General features: G+C 33.9%; 1 protein-coding gene across 1 annotated transcript in view; it reads left to right on the top strand.

Annotated features, from left to right (window-relative positions):
- LOC105625936 (nucleolysin TIAR-like) overlaps positions 1–17,952 on the top strand; it is a 162,094-nt gene that overhangs the window by 121,498 nt on the left and 22,644 nt on the right. The window contains exon 4 of the mRNA XM_012207249.1: positions 4,003–4,105. Coding sequence (XP_012062639.1) covers positions 4,003–4,105 — 103 coding nt within the window. The remainder of the gene's footprint in view (positions 1–4,002; positions 4,106–17,952) is intronic.

Genomic DNA, 17,952 nt, shown 5'->3' with positions numbered 1-17,952 from the left:
ACCCCCATCCACCGACCAGTCTCACCGCCACTATATCCTTCGACCGCCGGATACACGTACCTAAATCGCGAACTCTGATCGCCTAGCCTAGCATCTAACATTCTGGCTCTTTTAAGATGAAATACGAATTCTCGGGATTCTTGTTTTTCTTCAGAGACGAATTCGAAATCTCGAATACTGCATTTAATAAGCTTTATAATGTCCCGCCGTACGGTCCTAATATGATTAGTATTCATAGTCGTCGTATTAATATTCAGTTCGTCAATTTCAAGATCATCTTAAAATTCTAATACGACTGTGTGATTGGTTTATGATATCTTAAGATGATTTTAAATAAGAACCGACTCTATATATGAATGCCAGGCTTTATGTTTCGTAATTATTATATATTATAATATTCATCTCTCACAGGTGCGATGTTTAGAAATGGCAACAGTTTTCTTGACACGTGTGTTACGCGAATGTTACTAATTACTTGAATCTTAATAAGTAAATATTCATTCTCTTTGTGTTACAAATTGATTTATATCTGAATATCAACAAAATAAGAATAATCAGGATCATTTGTAATTTTGAAAAGAAAAAATATGTAAAACATTTCCAAGAGCGAATATGGTACAATGTCTATGCGTAGATGGATCCGTCATGTAGTCCAAGCTCTGTCCCTGTTACTAGTTGATAGTCAATGTATACTTACACACACTACGTAAGTGCTCGGGTCGTTCTAGTTACTGTCAAGTTTTATTACTCTACCATTTGATCGATAAATCGTACGATATTATGACTCACGACCTTAAATACACAAAAGCTTGCCTTCATTCGCATAGATTTGTATTCTCTCAAGTATGTAAACGAAGCAATTAGAACGTCATTTACGGTGCATTGGAAAGCGGTACTTTCGTATGTATTAACGTTATTTACAGCTACAGTCAAAATATCGAATATAACAGCCACGTTGACACGTGGCATTGAATATACGCACAGCCATGTAAATAAATAGTCTTTATTTTCTGACGCAATAGGAATATCGTAGTATAGCGAGTCGCAGAATTTTTAAAACAACAGGTCATATTTTTATTTAGTCATGGAGTCATACAGTTTTTATTAAAAATAGAAATGTTACTTAAGTTTTCTGAATTGTACAAATTAAATAAATAATTTGAAAAACGTTTGAAAGAAATACTTTTTGGAATTTTGCCTTGAAATTTTATTATTTTAACGAACACAAAATTTCAATCATATTACATGTGAATAATTATATATACATATATAATAATATATATTTTATATGTATATATATATATATATGTATGTGTGTATATATATATATATATATATATATATATATATATAACTACTATTATTATACTATTATATACGTTGCAATAACAATTATTAGCAAACTTAATGTAAATTTTTTTTATTAAATACGAAATAATGATATATCTGCTAATAAAATATGTAAAATATTTATCATCTTTTAAGAACATTATTAGTCAGGACGCTATAACTAGTTTGATTCTTATACTATATATTATAATTTTACTATAATTTTACTATAATACACTTATACTATAATTTGTTAAAAATACATCTTTTATTGCGAATTAAAACATTTAATAAGAAAATTTACAAAACAATAAAAATTCAATATAAATGATAGAAAATTTAAAAGAGACAAGCCTAAAGAGGCAAAAGTCGATTATACAATGAGGCTTTGTACAGGACTTTGTTTGGTTCAGAAGGAAGTTTCGTTAAGGCCACGTAATCCGATGGCACGTTACTCCGTGCTGGGGCATGACTTAATAATGCGTGTAAAACAGTTGGGTGTCGGTAAGCGGCGTTCCCGTCTGTCTATAGCATCGCCGACCGCGGAAGAAATTCGATTTGATGGGTGCTTGGACAGCTCAAACTACCGGCCGGTGGAAAGTGTAGGGAGAAACGCGAGCCGACTGGTGGTGGTACTTCTGGTACCACGTAAACGCCCTGGTCACGCCGGACGGAAGGAGGCAAGCGGCGGTGGTTTTCAGGGGTTGCGGGTCGAAGAGGCGTCGGGATATCGACCGAAGTTTAGAATCGGCTTAGAACGGGGCATTCGGTCGCCTGAGCTCTATCTAGGCTAACCACGCGAATGTACGGCATCATATCGGGAATGGAGATTCGAAAATATTTTATCTAGCGGGATATGCGACGAGGAATAAGGAGCGTGTGCAGAAAAGCTCAGAGAGCCACTGGCTGAAGCCCGCGCTATGGAAGAAAGTAACGACTTGAGATGAGGCAAAGGCAAAGCCGAGGACGTCCCGAATGGCGCAAATGGGTGAGAGTAAAGAGCGAAAGAGGATGGACTATAGAAGCTGAAAGAGGCAAAGACTGTAGAAGACTGTAGAGAGAGATAAAGAGAAAAAAAGAGAGAACAAAGTATCTTTCCTTCTCTCATACCCAAAAAGCTTTTCGAACAGTAAACTTTTTCGGGGAATTCCTTCGTCGAGAATATTTTTAGATCTCCATCTTCTCAGCCATCCTGCGAATCTACCGTCCGAATACTATCGTCAACGATGTCGCGCGAGCGTACATTTCCGCGCGTGTACAATGTACACGGTGCAAATGATGACGTGTGCCATACCCTATTTCTTACGCGCGAGTTACTACGCGCAAACATCATAGTATATGACTTTTTTATTTCTTTCGCGAATTTTATCATATATAAAGATTTTTTTATTACCAATATAAAGATTTTGTTTTTTATACAAGAATTACGTAATGAATACGTAAGAAGATGGATTGAGCATCGTGAAATCTGTTTCGTTCAAATCATGGATTGTGCAAATAGCTCACATTGCACAGAAATACGTCGATGACGCTTTCTCCTCTTTGCCAAAAGTGTTCCCGATTCTGCCTTGAGAATCCAATGTCGCAATGGAAAACGTCCCGGATCGCCCGAAGCGGTTCATGAAAATCCGGGGAATCAAGAGTGCAGTCGATCGAATAAAATTTCAAAACGTATATTAAGTTGACCTGGATCGAGGGCCATGCCGACGGGATACCGCGGCTGAATCAACAATAAGTCGCGGATAATATTGACGTCAACATACCTGTTGGTTTTATCCGCGGTTTTGCGTGTGAATGGCGGCGGCATCATCTCGCGTTTCGCGCGGATTCTCCCGTCGCGGTTCTTACGACGCCCCGCAATTGTTGTTATAGACGTTGCGAAAGACAATAAAGGAGCTTTCGTAGAGGCACTGTGCGCGCGACGACGCGTATTTTCATTCGCCTCTTGGTAAAATCCCTTAGAAGCATTCTGTAATACGTAAATACACACAATTCTGTCTTTTCTGTAATATCACAATTATTATTTATATTTTTTTTAATAAAATTCACGTTAATTGCATGATAAATTTTACAAAAATATCAGTTATCTTCTTTGTCATTGTATTTCATATATTTATTTCTATGTTTTTAACGCGTGTTTCAGGAGTATAGCATTGTAATGTAAGAATTTTGCAAATTTAACTGTAATCGTATCCGTTCATATACATTCGATAAAGTGCATTATAAAATAAAATGACCGTTTTACTGTATGCAAAATATTTTGTATTTCCATTTGAATGCTCTTTGAAAATCAACGATTTCTTTGATCATAAAAAATGAATTAATGAACAATGTAATAGCATAAAGACCAAATAAAATCCGATGCACTGTTAAGGTATTGTAAAAAATATTCCATTATGTATATAAGCAAAAAGCAATGTTGCGAAAGAGAATGGAATAGATTTTTTTTCAATATACGTACAATATTATATATAAGATGTTAGAAATGTTAACAAAGTAAATATTAAATGAATGTTTGCAAAGTTCAACAGAATTAATCAAAACTAATGTAGCCTTCTACATTTAATAATTAACAAAACTGTTTCCTTTCTACTTTTAATATATGGATAATATATATTTCGTTTTTAGAATTTACGATAGAAAATATTGATTTTGTCTGTTGTCTTTTCTCAGGAAGCAGAAAGTGCGATCGGCAACATGAACGGCCAATGGCTAGGTGGCAGAAGTATTCGGACAAATTGGGCCACTCGCAAACCTCCCGCACCTAAATCTGAAGGTAAGTACTTTCACATACTATGACCAAGAATTTTGTTGCATACAACAGTGTAGCATAGAGCATGATTACTACGTGATAGATGATTTTCTTGACATAGCAGGGTGAAAGTGTTTAATTTTTGTGCTGCAAACGAATGCAGATATAACTCAATACGTATTACACATCACATAATCTCTTATCTAAACAAAATAAATTTATCAAGTTTTTGATTATTTTCTAAAATTTTCTACATATATAATACAGAATTCGTACAAGATATTGTCAATGATCGGAACGTAAAAATGTGAAAATGCAATTGCGATTTTATGAGAATTTCATATCCTTATTTAATAAAAGAAAGCATGTTAAGTACAAGTCTTGGATGGTAAAAGCTGAAAGCAATTTTGACGAGTCAAAGTCAGCCTGGCGAATAGAATATCGGTTCAATTTTGGAAAAGAAAATCAAAGGGTCGATACATATTTCCAAGTGCTCCGTCAAAGCGTTATATTTACGTCCACAGCATGCCTCGTCATGAATACCAAATCGGCGTTGCTAAATTAAATATCGCGCTCGTCGGTCGCGAATGCGGAAATTTCGCCGACGCAACTGGAATTCGATTAGGTCGGCGAAATTCTACCGCGCACAAATGGATGCGCACGGTCGCGTTATTCTGTGGAGTTCGAAAGGTCCGCCTCTTGTGCAACACTCGGTGAGTCGTTCACACAGAAAGCTTTCACTGTGCCATTCAGGAAAGCTCGAAACGGCTTTACCACGAGCGGTTACTCTGCAAAGCGGGCTCTACAAAGGCAGCACTAGCTGTTCGAGTGTTTGTTAATCGATACCTTGAGATGGACTCAAGAGCCTTTTTTCAATGGATTGAGGCGGAGGAAGGAAGAAGTTCTACTCGCGTCGTACTATCATGTTCCCAGAGTACTGAGATTGATTTCAAAGCCTTGCGAGCGACAGTATAGATCCTGTGAAAATTTCTCGTAGCAATGGGGGTCAACAAATATTTTCTTTTCTCTCTTTTCTCTCTTCTAAAATGCGTTTACTGACGGTAAGTCGTAAATCGCATTTCAAAATGCATCAAATTGAAATGATTAAATATGATTCTAACGAAAGGAAATTATAATCATCAGAAACATTGGCTAATATACAGTATAATAGAAATGTTTAAATTCTAAAATTTGTGATATCGTATTTCTACTGTAACGAAATTATAATAAGTACAATAAATTTTAATCAAATATCTGAACAAAATATTTGAATTGCAAAAGAGATAAACTATCTTTGCTTATGCAGCATCATCGCGGCCATGAATGAGTTGAAACGTTCTCTTTCGCGATAGTAATTACTTGTATAATTAGGATGGTTTGAGACAACGGTTGGATGAAAGCCCTCGGTAGGGATAGTAAGAATCCAATTGAAGTTATGAACTAAACGCATAATGAGCTTGGAGGTAGCACTCCGAGCCCCCAAGTAAGTATTATTATATTATCATAAGCGGCTCTTCGTCGCCGAGTCGAGGATTCCATCGTCCATCCTTGAGAGTCACCTCCGATCCTTCGGCTAACTAATTTCATTCCGCAAGTCTTTAATTAGTATTCGTCGCGAGGCGTCCAAACTTTTTCACTAGGGCTTGCAAACTCGACCTATCCGGATTGTTCACCCGTATTTGCATAGGCCAAATTCGCAGAAAGTACTTTCTTGCTGGCTACCTTTACGTGGTTAATATTCCCCTATGAACGTATCTTAAATTTCTCATAAGAGAAAATAATAGTTTCATAGAGAAATTTACCTCGTTCGCTTTCTTTTACGCCATAAGCATTCAGTTCTTGTGACAGTTCTCAAGCACGGATATACACGGTTTTCGCGATTAAAAACACAACCACGTGGATTGCATTGATTTATAACTTTTACTTCCTTTACTATTAGAAGTAATTTACTTTTACTTCTGAACGGATCTATATCTAGGGTTTCACAGCAAAGCCCTGCATCGCGTTTGATTTCGATATCTTATTCATTTTTATTCTAACTTCCAAGATCTTCTATAATACTAAGATCTAAAAATTCCTATCTTGTTCCTTTTAACTAATACTAAGGAATGTCGGTTATCTTGTTAGGAATAATTTAAATTCTATTTTCGATTTTTTGAAGCAATAAAACTACACATTATAGAAAACGCTCTCGTATTATTTTATATATATGAAATAATTCGGTTCATTTATAAGAAAATTAAATAAAAATACTAATAAATAAAAATATTGATATATAATCTATTTAATCATAAATTTATGTATATATGATTAAGTATGAAATTATTTAAAATAATATTCAACAGATTCGAATGGAATACAAATTTAATTATCAGATAATTATTGAAAATTTAGATCTTTCCTAAATATATTAAATTATTATTTAATCTAATTATATAAAATATATCATATAATCTAATCTAATTTTAGATAATCTAATCTAATTTTATAGAATCGTATTACAAAATATTTAAGAAGCTTCCTGCTCAATACATATTTTATTCAAAGTACGAAATATTAAAACTATTAACTATTTCAGATCTTTTATTTACATGTCCAAAATTATACAAGAACATTAAAACATTTTTAACAAAAAAATTTACATTTTTTAAATTGATACTTAAAATTGTAGTATTTTTATATGTAGTATTTATATCTACTTATAAATACGACTTTCAAGTATGTTATTTACATTGAAGTATACAAAATCTTATTGGCGATCTTACGAGCTTTAGCGAAATTCTCAAACTTGAGTGAACGACTTAGCACACTTCAAGCAAATTCTTATATTGTATCGATGGCCAATCGTGTATAATTAAACAAGTACATGTACGACATCGAGCACTTCAAAGTCATCATTTCGCATATATTATAATTCACGTTCCTATTCTAAAGCATTAGTATTTTTTGTCGACTACTTTATACATAAAAATTAGTAACATATAAAAAGCCAAACTCTTGCGTACGTGCGCGCGTGCATGCGGGTGTGTGTATGAAACAGCTGACCAATTCTATAATCTTAAAGAGACGTTGAATAAATCCAAAGTTACATATTTCAAAATACGTAACAATTAAAAAAAATACTTTCATTTATTTTAATATTAATAGTAGAAGTATCAACGCTTCTTTATATTCCATAAAATCAAGCAAATAAATTATTATAAAAATAAAAAAGTAATAAATATAATAAATATAATAAATAAAAAATCAAATATTCCGTTAATATAAAGGACATAGTTATTGAAAACTCAACATAAATTTAATTAGTAATTTCTGACAATTTTGACGATCCTTAATTTTATTTAAACCAAAAAATATTGTTTTTCAATAATGAATTGGAATAAATATATCATTAACATTTTATTTAAATATTTTTAATCTATATATGTATTTTTTTCCTAAACAATGAAAATTCTTTCTTTATCATCATAAACTATGTTTTTCTTCACATATCAAAGATTTCTACAACAATTTATTAAGAAAAGATTAATTTTCTAATAACGAGACAAAATAACGTTTAATTAAAAGGTTCTGCTTGCTTTTTCCGTGCATGTTATGATTTATGGCGCACATCAAGCATGTATTGGTATTTACTGCAATATCAGAATATGAAGCGTAAATTCGCTCTGATAAAATATGATATCAAAAGCTTAAACAAATGAATAAGTTCAAACGATAGATATTCAAAAGAAAAACAATGCTCCATAGAAAATATTAAGTACGGAATATACCCTGACTATAACGTAGGCGTATCTACGAAATACATTCAAAGAAAACAAGAGAAGTTCCGAATGTAAGTTTATTGGCTGGCATTTTATTCGGTTGAATTACACGCGCCCAGTAGAGTTTATATGACTCCGGACTTTTCTGTTCTTCGTTTGAGTATCTTTCCAACATCTCAGACAAAGCGCCAACTCTCATCTGCAAATCCAAAATGTGATGAACCATGACCATCGTTCTAGAGTTGTTTTGCATACCTCAACGAGAAGACGTCACAACTTGTATCAAAACTTGAATTACTACTTCAGTTAATACTTCAATGAATATCGACAAGACGATCGTCACGCAAATAAACAAACTGAATTGAGATAATTTGTTCACGCGCGAATATGGATAGGGTATGCCACAAGAAGAAACGCTTCAATTGTATTTACCCTTACAAACGAAAAGTGTATAATCTTAACAAGAAGATCGCGTATGAACAGTATATCATATATAAGATAAATATATATATATATATATATATATATATAAATTCTTGGTTATAATATTATAAAAGAAAGAAAAAGAAGTGAAAAGGAAGTTAGGGAACAGTTGGATCGTGCTAGCATTTAATTTGACTGAGTCCCAAAGTTACCCGGCAACTAGGCCAATATTTTATAGCCATGGCAATTAGATAATTTTGCGGTCAGGCAAAAATATGATTGTTGGCGTGTGAAAGGACAAACTTGGGCGCGGGTTAATGTCGAAAGTTTGTATCGCCACCAACATCGGACATAGTCGAACCAGGACTTGCGAGAACACCAAACGATGACGTACACATATCCATGATACGGTGTGTCATAATAAATGCAACATTTAATGCAAATAAATTTCTATTTACATTTTTTTATATTTTTTCTTTTATAAAATTTCCGCTCTAAAGCGGAAAATTTTATTTAGTTAAAAAATGCATTAAAAATTTACTTCTGTTATTTTAAGAGACCCGAATTTGATCATACATTTGTTACTAAAATATTTTTTATAAATATATTTGCTACCTTATCATATATTTTATTCTACAGAAAAATATGCATTTATAAAATAAAACATATAGAAAAACCGCATTGAAATTTTATGAACCAATGGAAAAGTTTTGTATTTTATAAAAATAGTTGCATCATATAACAGTACATTTATTATTAGATCTCAGTACATAAGCTGAACGTGAAATGTATATTATCATGGGTAACCATTCGGTATGATTACTATCTGTCCTCGTTATTAAATAACGTAAAATACATGCATTGCATATAAAATTTCTGTACGCTAAACGACAGAAAAAAAACAGCTTATATATCTCAATAATACATTAAAGGTTGCGTCATGTGTTGTAATAGAATATATGTAATAAAGGAGAAAAAGACAAAATAAAATGTGCTGGCTAAACTTTGATTGAGCACGCGAGTGCTATTTTTAACTATATAAAATATTATTAACTAAACAAAATATTTTATATTTATTAAATATACACGAAAGAAATGTTACTAATTAAAATTTAAATTAATAGAGAAGATAGTTACGAAAACGTTGCACAGCATAAACTGCAGATATATATTATAAATACAATTTTCAATAGCACACATTGTATAATAGCCAGCTCAAAATATAATACCATTATAATTCCTCACACGATCATTTATAATCTCATTTATACTTATACACATTTGTGGACGCATTAGATTTTACACCACTATTTGAACATATCCACATAATGGAGAATGCGAATGAAGGTACGAAACGAGATGGAATCCTAATAACCGAGTGTACTCGGTTATACCCGATTTCACCACAACGATCAGATTTTACAAATATTCTCCATTAACGTTCGGAATTTTCGTTTGTATGTATAAAAGGGGATAGAAATGTGTGCGTGTTCTCATTTAAAACGGATACTTCACAGAATATAACGAAGTTAGTGAAATAGAGATCCGCATAATTATCATGTGCATCGATATCACGTTACGCTGCGTAAATATTCATCTAATGTTCATATCTCGTTAATGTTGTCAGAGCAATAGCATGGAACCGTTGTATCGTGAACGCTTGGAAATTGTAAGTGACATGTTGTATCTAACGCAATCTTAACGCATCGGAAGGCTAGTCTATCAGAGGTAACGGGTAGTCGACGTGCAGACATTGAATAAGCAACGCAGTCCGTTTGCGTGGGTAAAGCGTCGAGTCTTGTTGGAAATACATACGGCACACTATCCAGCACTGAAGTGCGCAAGTACGTTCGTGCTAAATAGGGAGCTTACGATACATTTTCCGACATCACGACGGTGCAGCGTATGCGTGCCACCGGTCGATCCGGACTGTCTACTTGCAGCTGAGTTGCAGGTGGTCGTCCCGCAGTTAAAGCGGCCAAGACGCGAAGTCGGCCAGCCCCTTTAAATTCACCCTTTATCTATCGCTTGCCTGACGACTTTAAATAGGGAAAGGGATGCCTCTTATCGCGCTGCGGACCTTAACACGTTGCTACTCATCGAACTTCTATTACGAGACTGTTGTCGACGCTTTTCTCATAATCGAGGGAAGCCGAGTTTAGACGGAAATCTCCAACAACTTGGCGAGTCCTTATGGAGTGCTCCTTATGGAGTATGCTCCGTATTAAATTACATGGCGATCTTAAACTCACTTGACTCGGAGTGGGGCAAGCCCTACGTCGGATGGTATATGGCTTTTGGTTACAGACAAGGGAAAATTCTGTTTCAGGTTGATGAAAAACTATATTTGAAAAGATTGTAAATCACCATAATTTTATTTAGTACGATAGCGTAACATCTAAGGCACGATAAAAAAAACTGAATTCTCTTTTATTGACAATTCTCTTTTATTGACAAATGCAATATAAAGCGATGTCTTTTATCAATTATGGAAGAATGAGAGAAACATTCTGACATCGTATGTCACGATTGATTCCACTGGTTAGCTCTTTCAATGTGTCACAGTTTGATGAAGCCACGCGAAAATCAAAGTCCAATTCAATTAAAGGTGTCCCGTGATTTTCTCTGTGACCTATCCGCGACTTATCCGACAATCCATCCCACATGATTTACATCTGCATCCAACGAGAACTACGATCGCTAGGGTAGCTGTGCACGTTAAAAATCGTTAACCGCCGATAATTACTTTTATAGCTCAAGGGGCGAGTCAAGTACTCTTCTCTGCCTTCCCCTGGGTGGTACGCCATGTTAAGTGTACAACGTTGTGTATACGCATGTATGCGCAACACTACAGAAGCTGGATGAAACGTCAACAAACGAAACTACCAACCAACAACCGCCCAGTACGTTCCGTACGTCCTCCCACTCATCCCACCCTCTCCTTCCTGTATATCGGTTCCTCCTGTATTTTCCAACCGTCCATCCTCGCTTTAGGCTGTGAGTAGAGGTTTCTGCTTGTTGCATCGATGGGCAGCCGGTCGGTTGTTCCGACGAGAGTTTTTGATTGGCTGCCCGTATCACAACAGCCCGCGGCTGGGCGTATATCGAAGCAGCATGAATAGTAAATTGGTTGGAATTGCCGTGGAACGGGAAGTTTATATCCCTTAGGAGAAACGAGCCACAGGACGCATGTATCCCGTTTCAAAGCATTATCGCACTCTTTGCGATCGACCGCGACGCGGACACATCCTTCCTGTATGAACGCAGAGAACCAATTGACTTTGATATCGAACTGGTAACGTGATTAGTATCATGTCGTCCGGGATTATCCATCAAACTTCACGTAACGCAATTTGCGGAGTCTAAAGACCTTGACACAACCATAACATGATGGAAATGGATCTTATCATCGTATTTCATGGATATGACGCCGAGCAATGCTGGTAATAACTAAACATAGTCTGGCAAATTTGATCATGCTCGATTGCCATCATAATTGATTTGAAGGATTGAATACACTAACGCTCAAATTTCGTAGAGCAAATTTTAGAGACAATATTGAAAGGGCCGTTAGTTAAGTGAAATATGAGATGTATATCTCATATTTCAATAAATTACTAGAAATATAAAAATTTCATATAATGTTCCATTATTATATCCGAGTATCTATGAAAAATTTGAGCATAGTTCTCTTATTGAATTATTTAACCTTAAGAGTTATTTAATTTTTTTATTTGATTCTTATGCAAATTTTCTTTTTTTTCTTATTTGCAAATTTTATGAGAAAGTAGCATTACAAATTAAATCAAATTTTTTATATACTAATAAAATTCTAATAAATATTCGCGCAAAAATTTAATTAGATTCATTCATTTAAAAGTTATTTACCTACAGCAAAATATGATCATTCGTTATTCTATATTATAAATCAAATTATTTATTGTTTTGTTTTCCGCAATTGATTTCAAGATGTATTTACAATCAAAATTTGGCTGATATTGACTAGTGTTAACTAATAGGTTAATATTGACTTTTTTTGGCTGATACTTTTAGCTAATATTTCTATAGCCATAACATTTTTTTAATGAGATGTATTTATTAAACAATTTTGAAATTTATTTTTAAATATAATAGGATTTTAATAGGATTTTATTAAAAATTTTAATTCAGATTCTATCCTGACTGAATAGCTAAATCCTATCGTGATTGAGTTTATAGATAAATATTAATATAAATTAATAGTTACATATAAAATTTGATCAGTCCGAAAATTTAGCTATTGCTCCAACCTCTAATTGAGATTAATAAACATGGTATTCCATAATCGATTCGTAAATTGTTACATTTTAAGCAATGAAGCTATAAATTATCCAACTAACCAGAGCATATCCATCATGCATATTATGCACCATTATCATATATGAGCTGCATAGATGTACATCCTAAATATCTTGTTTATCCGTACAGATATAGCGTATGCTAATTATCGTGACATAACATCGTATTATCATAACATTGCGATGTTAAACATCGTCGTTTCGATTAAAAGTTATGAGTAACAGTAGCTGGTTTAATAATCATATGCATAATAGTCCTTTCAAATTACTAATGGTCGAAATGGTAAACAAGATGTAATTAATTAATTATATATATATTCAAGAATATGACGCCACTTGTCCTATTTCTCCTTGACGAGATTATTATATGTGCTAAATCGGTTTTTTTATATTACCCGCACGATTTAACTAATCGAAGGACAAAGATGCCCGCAACGCTTGCGAGCCTCTCGAACAGATGAGCCGCAATTTCTTCTGCCCCAGTATCTCCGGGTCATTCTGACTTCCTGACTCGATAATGCGGCAAGATGTGAAACTTTCGGACAGAATACGAAATCCGCGCGTGATGCGAATTAAGAACGCATCTGTTTGCAATACGACATAAAGTCAATAGAGAAAAATACAATGTATCTTGTGGAAGTTAGTTTAAAAAGCAGACAACGCAATTGTACCGTGTATTTCGTGTCGCAAATTGACGGAAATTGGAGGCTTTGTCGTTTACAATTGATCCGTGGCGAAGTTGGAACCCTTAGTGCTGGTTTAAAGTCTTGACTAAAGCTCTTTGCTCCTTTTCTTTTTCCGATTCTTTTTTCGTTTTTCTTACGAATCACGAGATTCGAGAGATGCAAAAATCACAAACAAATATAGACATATTGTTAGCGATAATAGAGATGATAATCTCAATTCTGACATAACTTAATACATGTTTGTTATTAGAATCAACAACTTTTTTAATATCATTCGAAGTTTAAATTTAAATTGCTTTCAATTTTTTCTCAATTTATATAATATGATATTAAAAACTTTCCTACATTTATAAAGTATTAATAATATTACATATTTCGCCATAAGAGTTGGAGAAATTAATTTTATTTAATTATGTGGATGAAGTGCTATACCTATACGTTTTCCTTATTTTTCAACTTACATAATGAGCTTACATTTCTAACTGTTACTGATCACAAAACATTAAAAGTTGATGAAAATTACTTGTATTTTTCATTGTCACTATAATTGCTCCGAGTTCGTTCTCAGTGACCCGTTTCGAAAGAGGTAATGTTCCAAGCCAGACTGTGGATGTTACACTGAATCCCGTAGGTATTGTTCTGAGGAGTACCCACACTTGAGATGTATCTCGCACAAGAGGCAACGTACCCTGGTCGTGCATCTCCTCTTGGCTGTGTGTACTAACAGCAGTCGTTGCAAGATCCATTTGGTCGTTAAAACACTTGGTCTTTCCTATTGCACATCCGCAATTCAGAGCTATTGGGAACAATCGTATTATCTATGTGTTTCAAAATTCGTTTAAATAATGAGAATGAGACTCAGGGAAATATGATGGGGATTTTTAAGTTAAAATAAATGTTACAAATATAACGGACATTAAAATGTATGATTTTACTTCAATCGAACAACATCGACTGAGTCGTTTAGTCCAGTAAGCCGGAATATATACGGAAATTAATATCGATGATTGTCCCGGGAATAATAATGGCTGTGTTAGTTTTCAGTAACAAACTCCTCTGTTTAAATATTGTACTTAGTTAATTACACTGGTATGTTTAAATACCGAAGTAAATAAAGACAAATTATGAAACACTTTTAAAGAAATAAAAATATATGTAATAAATAAAGATAATAATAATAATAAGTTAGAAACTTATTTGAATGATTATCATTCCAACATCTAACTTTGACCGTAGCTGGCGCTTCTTAGTTGATTTAAAAAAATGTCTTATCATTATTAAAGTTGTATGTATAATTCCATATGTATAATGTCTTTTTTTTAATAATATAAGTTATTTTATATCGCATTTATAAAATCATATAACATAGCAATCTCGATGACAATCAATTATAGACAGTGCCCATAATTATAACGCGCGATAAAAAATGCAATGTTTGCTATTCCAATTCTTCTTGATTATTTTACTAGAATATTAAAGATATTTCAGTATCATTATTTAAATAACATTATATTGTGAAATATATTATATCACAATATACATATTATAAATAGAACTTATCTGAATGATTAATTATGTGGTTTTCTAATCATATATTTAATAAAACATATATGTAATCATATATTTAATAAAACATATATGTATAAGCGCTTGATTATTTTTTTGTTGAGAGATCAATCAAAATGATTAAGCAATTAAATAAACATATGATAATATCCTTGATTAAAAATAATTTTATTGTGATTTAAACAAATAAATATATAATTAAATAAAAAAATATAGATTTTGATTTTAATAAAAATAAAAATTCCTTATGCATATTTCTATCGACAGTCAGCAAACAAGAGTGACGGTATCTTGCTAAAATTAGATTTCCGTAGCTTGAGATCGATCGAGTTTACTCAAGAGACGGTGCATGTACGCGTATGCCCTGCTTCAATTCCAAAAACTTTGACGATTATACAAATCGTGCCGATAAACCTACTTCGTCCTTGCGCAATTTCGCCTCCGGATTTCCGATGTAAATCGGCGCTCGTTTGTCCTCTCGACGACGTCTACTTCAGAACGATTCGACCAATCAAGATCATACATCACTTTCAAAGGGCACAAATGCATGAAGCGAGCGTGTATGTTTTTACATATGAATCGACTAGGGAAAATTATTATGGCAAACATGTGAAATATAGCACTATGACAAAGCAGAAATTTGGAAGAACAGACAAAAAGGGAGAATACCTAGTTTTAAATTAAAAAATATATGTACTAAAATCAAAATTAAAAATATGTAGATTCGCTTCAACATTTGTGATATACTGATTTATCTTTTATCTTTATATATTTAATACAAAAAGCAATGTTGTGCAATATCTTTCTAGCACATAGAATACTGATATTATAGATAAGATTTCCTTACAGAATTTAATATTCGAAGATAATGATCAATTATCTACTTATTGAGTATTAAGTTAAAAATGTTGTTCAGAAATAAGTAATTTTCGATATTGAATAGGTCAGTATTAAATTAGATTTTTAAGGATTGCTGCTAGGCTTGAAGAAAAGGGAAATCTAATATATTCTCTTCTTCGTATTTTTTTTTCATTATTCATATCATGAATATAACATATAAAATAATTATTTATATGGAAACACGAGAAATTTGCCAAAATTCAGAATCGTCTCAATATTTTTCTCTCGAAATCCGCTACAGTAAAGCTACTACGACTAGACTATCCAGCTCACGTAAAACAGTCGCAATTTCGCGGCCATTTAATCGTGAAAGTGGTCGAAAGTAAATGATGGTAGACAAGCGCGGGGGCGGATAAGGCGGTGATTTTAGAAAGGGATGAGCGACATAGGTGCGAGAACCCGCATGGAAAGATAGATCGCCAGAGACCGAGCACACAGGAAAAAGAGTGAGAAAGAGACCCAATGTTTGTAGTAGTAACTCGTGAGTAGTTGCCGAGCGAGTCACCACTGCAACCACTAACCCAACCCCGATTCCTCGACCAAGCAATCACTACTATCAGCACCTCGGAACCAAGACTAATCTAACAGTAATACAGTCGCTTGGCTAACGTGTTTTTACAAATATCTCAGCGACACAGTCTTCGCAATGAATATTATATAATAATATTATATAATAATTACACAACATACACGAACATACATTCACGACAGAATGAACCTTATTATCTAGTTAAAATCCGTACTCGCAATTCTATAACAGTAAATTCGGATATTATAGTCGTACGGAAAATATGGCCATAGGCTATAATTTTTTCAATAATCTAATCTAAATACAGCATTTTTGTAGTCATTCTAAAAGCCTAGTTTTACTCGAGTTTATCCTTACAGAAATTTAATATTGACCAATTTAATACTAGCCAATTTATTACTGAAAGACAATAATTATTTATTTATTTGGAATACTAAAAGTATTGAAAAACAGTGCTTTTAATACTTAAAATAAATAATTTAATATTTAAAATAAGTAATTACTGTTTTTCAGTATTGGTTCAATATGTATTGGGTTGTCCGGAAAGTTCGTGCCGATTTTGAAGGAAAATTGAAACGCAGAAGATTTAAATTTTAGTATACATTTATTAAATTTAAATCTTTTGCGGCACGAACTTTCCGGACAACCTAATATTATATTTCCATAAAAGAAATCACACAAAGAAAATCTTATAAAAAAACTTCGTGTTTCTCTCGTGCTAATTTGCGAATATAATATTCGAATATAGGTGAATGTATTCTTCTCCTTCAATTTTTCTTCAGCTTAATAATACGGTACATTGCATTAAAATAAATCAAAATAATTAAAATTTTTCCTTCTACTTATTACATTTTTATCTATCTTATTGTTTATCTATCTTATTGTAGTTTTATATTATGTAGAAAATCACGATTGTCATAAACTTCTACTGTGTCTATTGTTACAAAATTCGATATAGCAATCGTCATGTACGAATTTGATACGCGAACGTTCTCGGTTACGCATAATTGCCTTCTATTGCATCCTCTATAATTGCCTTCTATTGCATGCTCTGATACACGATGCAAGCGTTGATCGAGTATGATCTCGAGTGATTTTTACGGTGGAACAGCGGTATGAACAACGCGCAACTCTGGAAAATCATGCATCACGCTGACCCGTAGTAAAATAGCGACAGTCTCGTACGTAAAAGCTCGGCGTATAATTAGCCTCGCACACGAAATGAAATTCCTGAGGGCTGTCGCCTGCTGCGAACATACTGCACAGTTTGGCAGGATCAGGTTCGGGAACGGAGGAGGTGCCGAACATGTCGGGTTTAGAGGGTCGAGGACGAATGGAGGTGTGCGGCAGGGGGTTGGCTGGCGGAGGATCGGTGGTAACGGAAGCAGCAGCGGCGGGTGCTGCCTGCGGAGGGTGGCGAGGGTTTGCAGAGATGCGGATCGAAGGTAATATAGGCACATAAGCGAAAGGCGAACGAAGGTGCAGAGAGAGGATTGGTTTTCCCGTTTCGGCGAAGCGGGAGACCATTTCGTCGTCGAGTGCGGAACGCTGTTGAACACCCCCGTGGCTCTTTAAACGCTCGGATCGTTTCTCTCTCACTCTGGATCATTCTGTCTCTATCCTTGTCTCGTTTCCTCTTCATATCTTTTTCTCCGTCTCTCTCTCTCTC

Source organism: Atta cephalotes (genome assembly GCF_000143395.1).
Source record: "Atta cephalotes unplaced genomic scaffold scaffold00001, whole genome shotgun sequence".
NCBI lineage: Eukaryota > Metazoa > Arthropoda > Insecta > Hymenoptera > Formicidae > Atta > Atta cephalotes.
The sequence above is the reverse complement of the archived record's forward strand: the minus strand, read 5'-3'. Positions and strand labels throughout refer to the sequence as shown.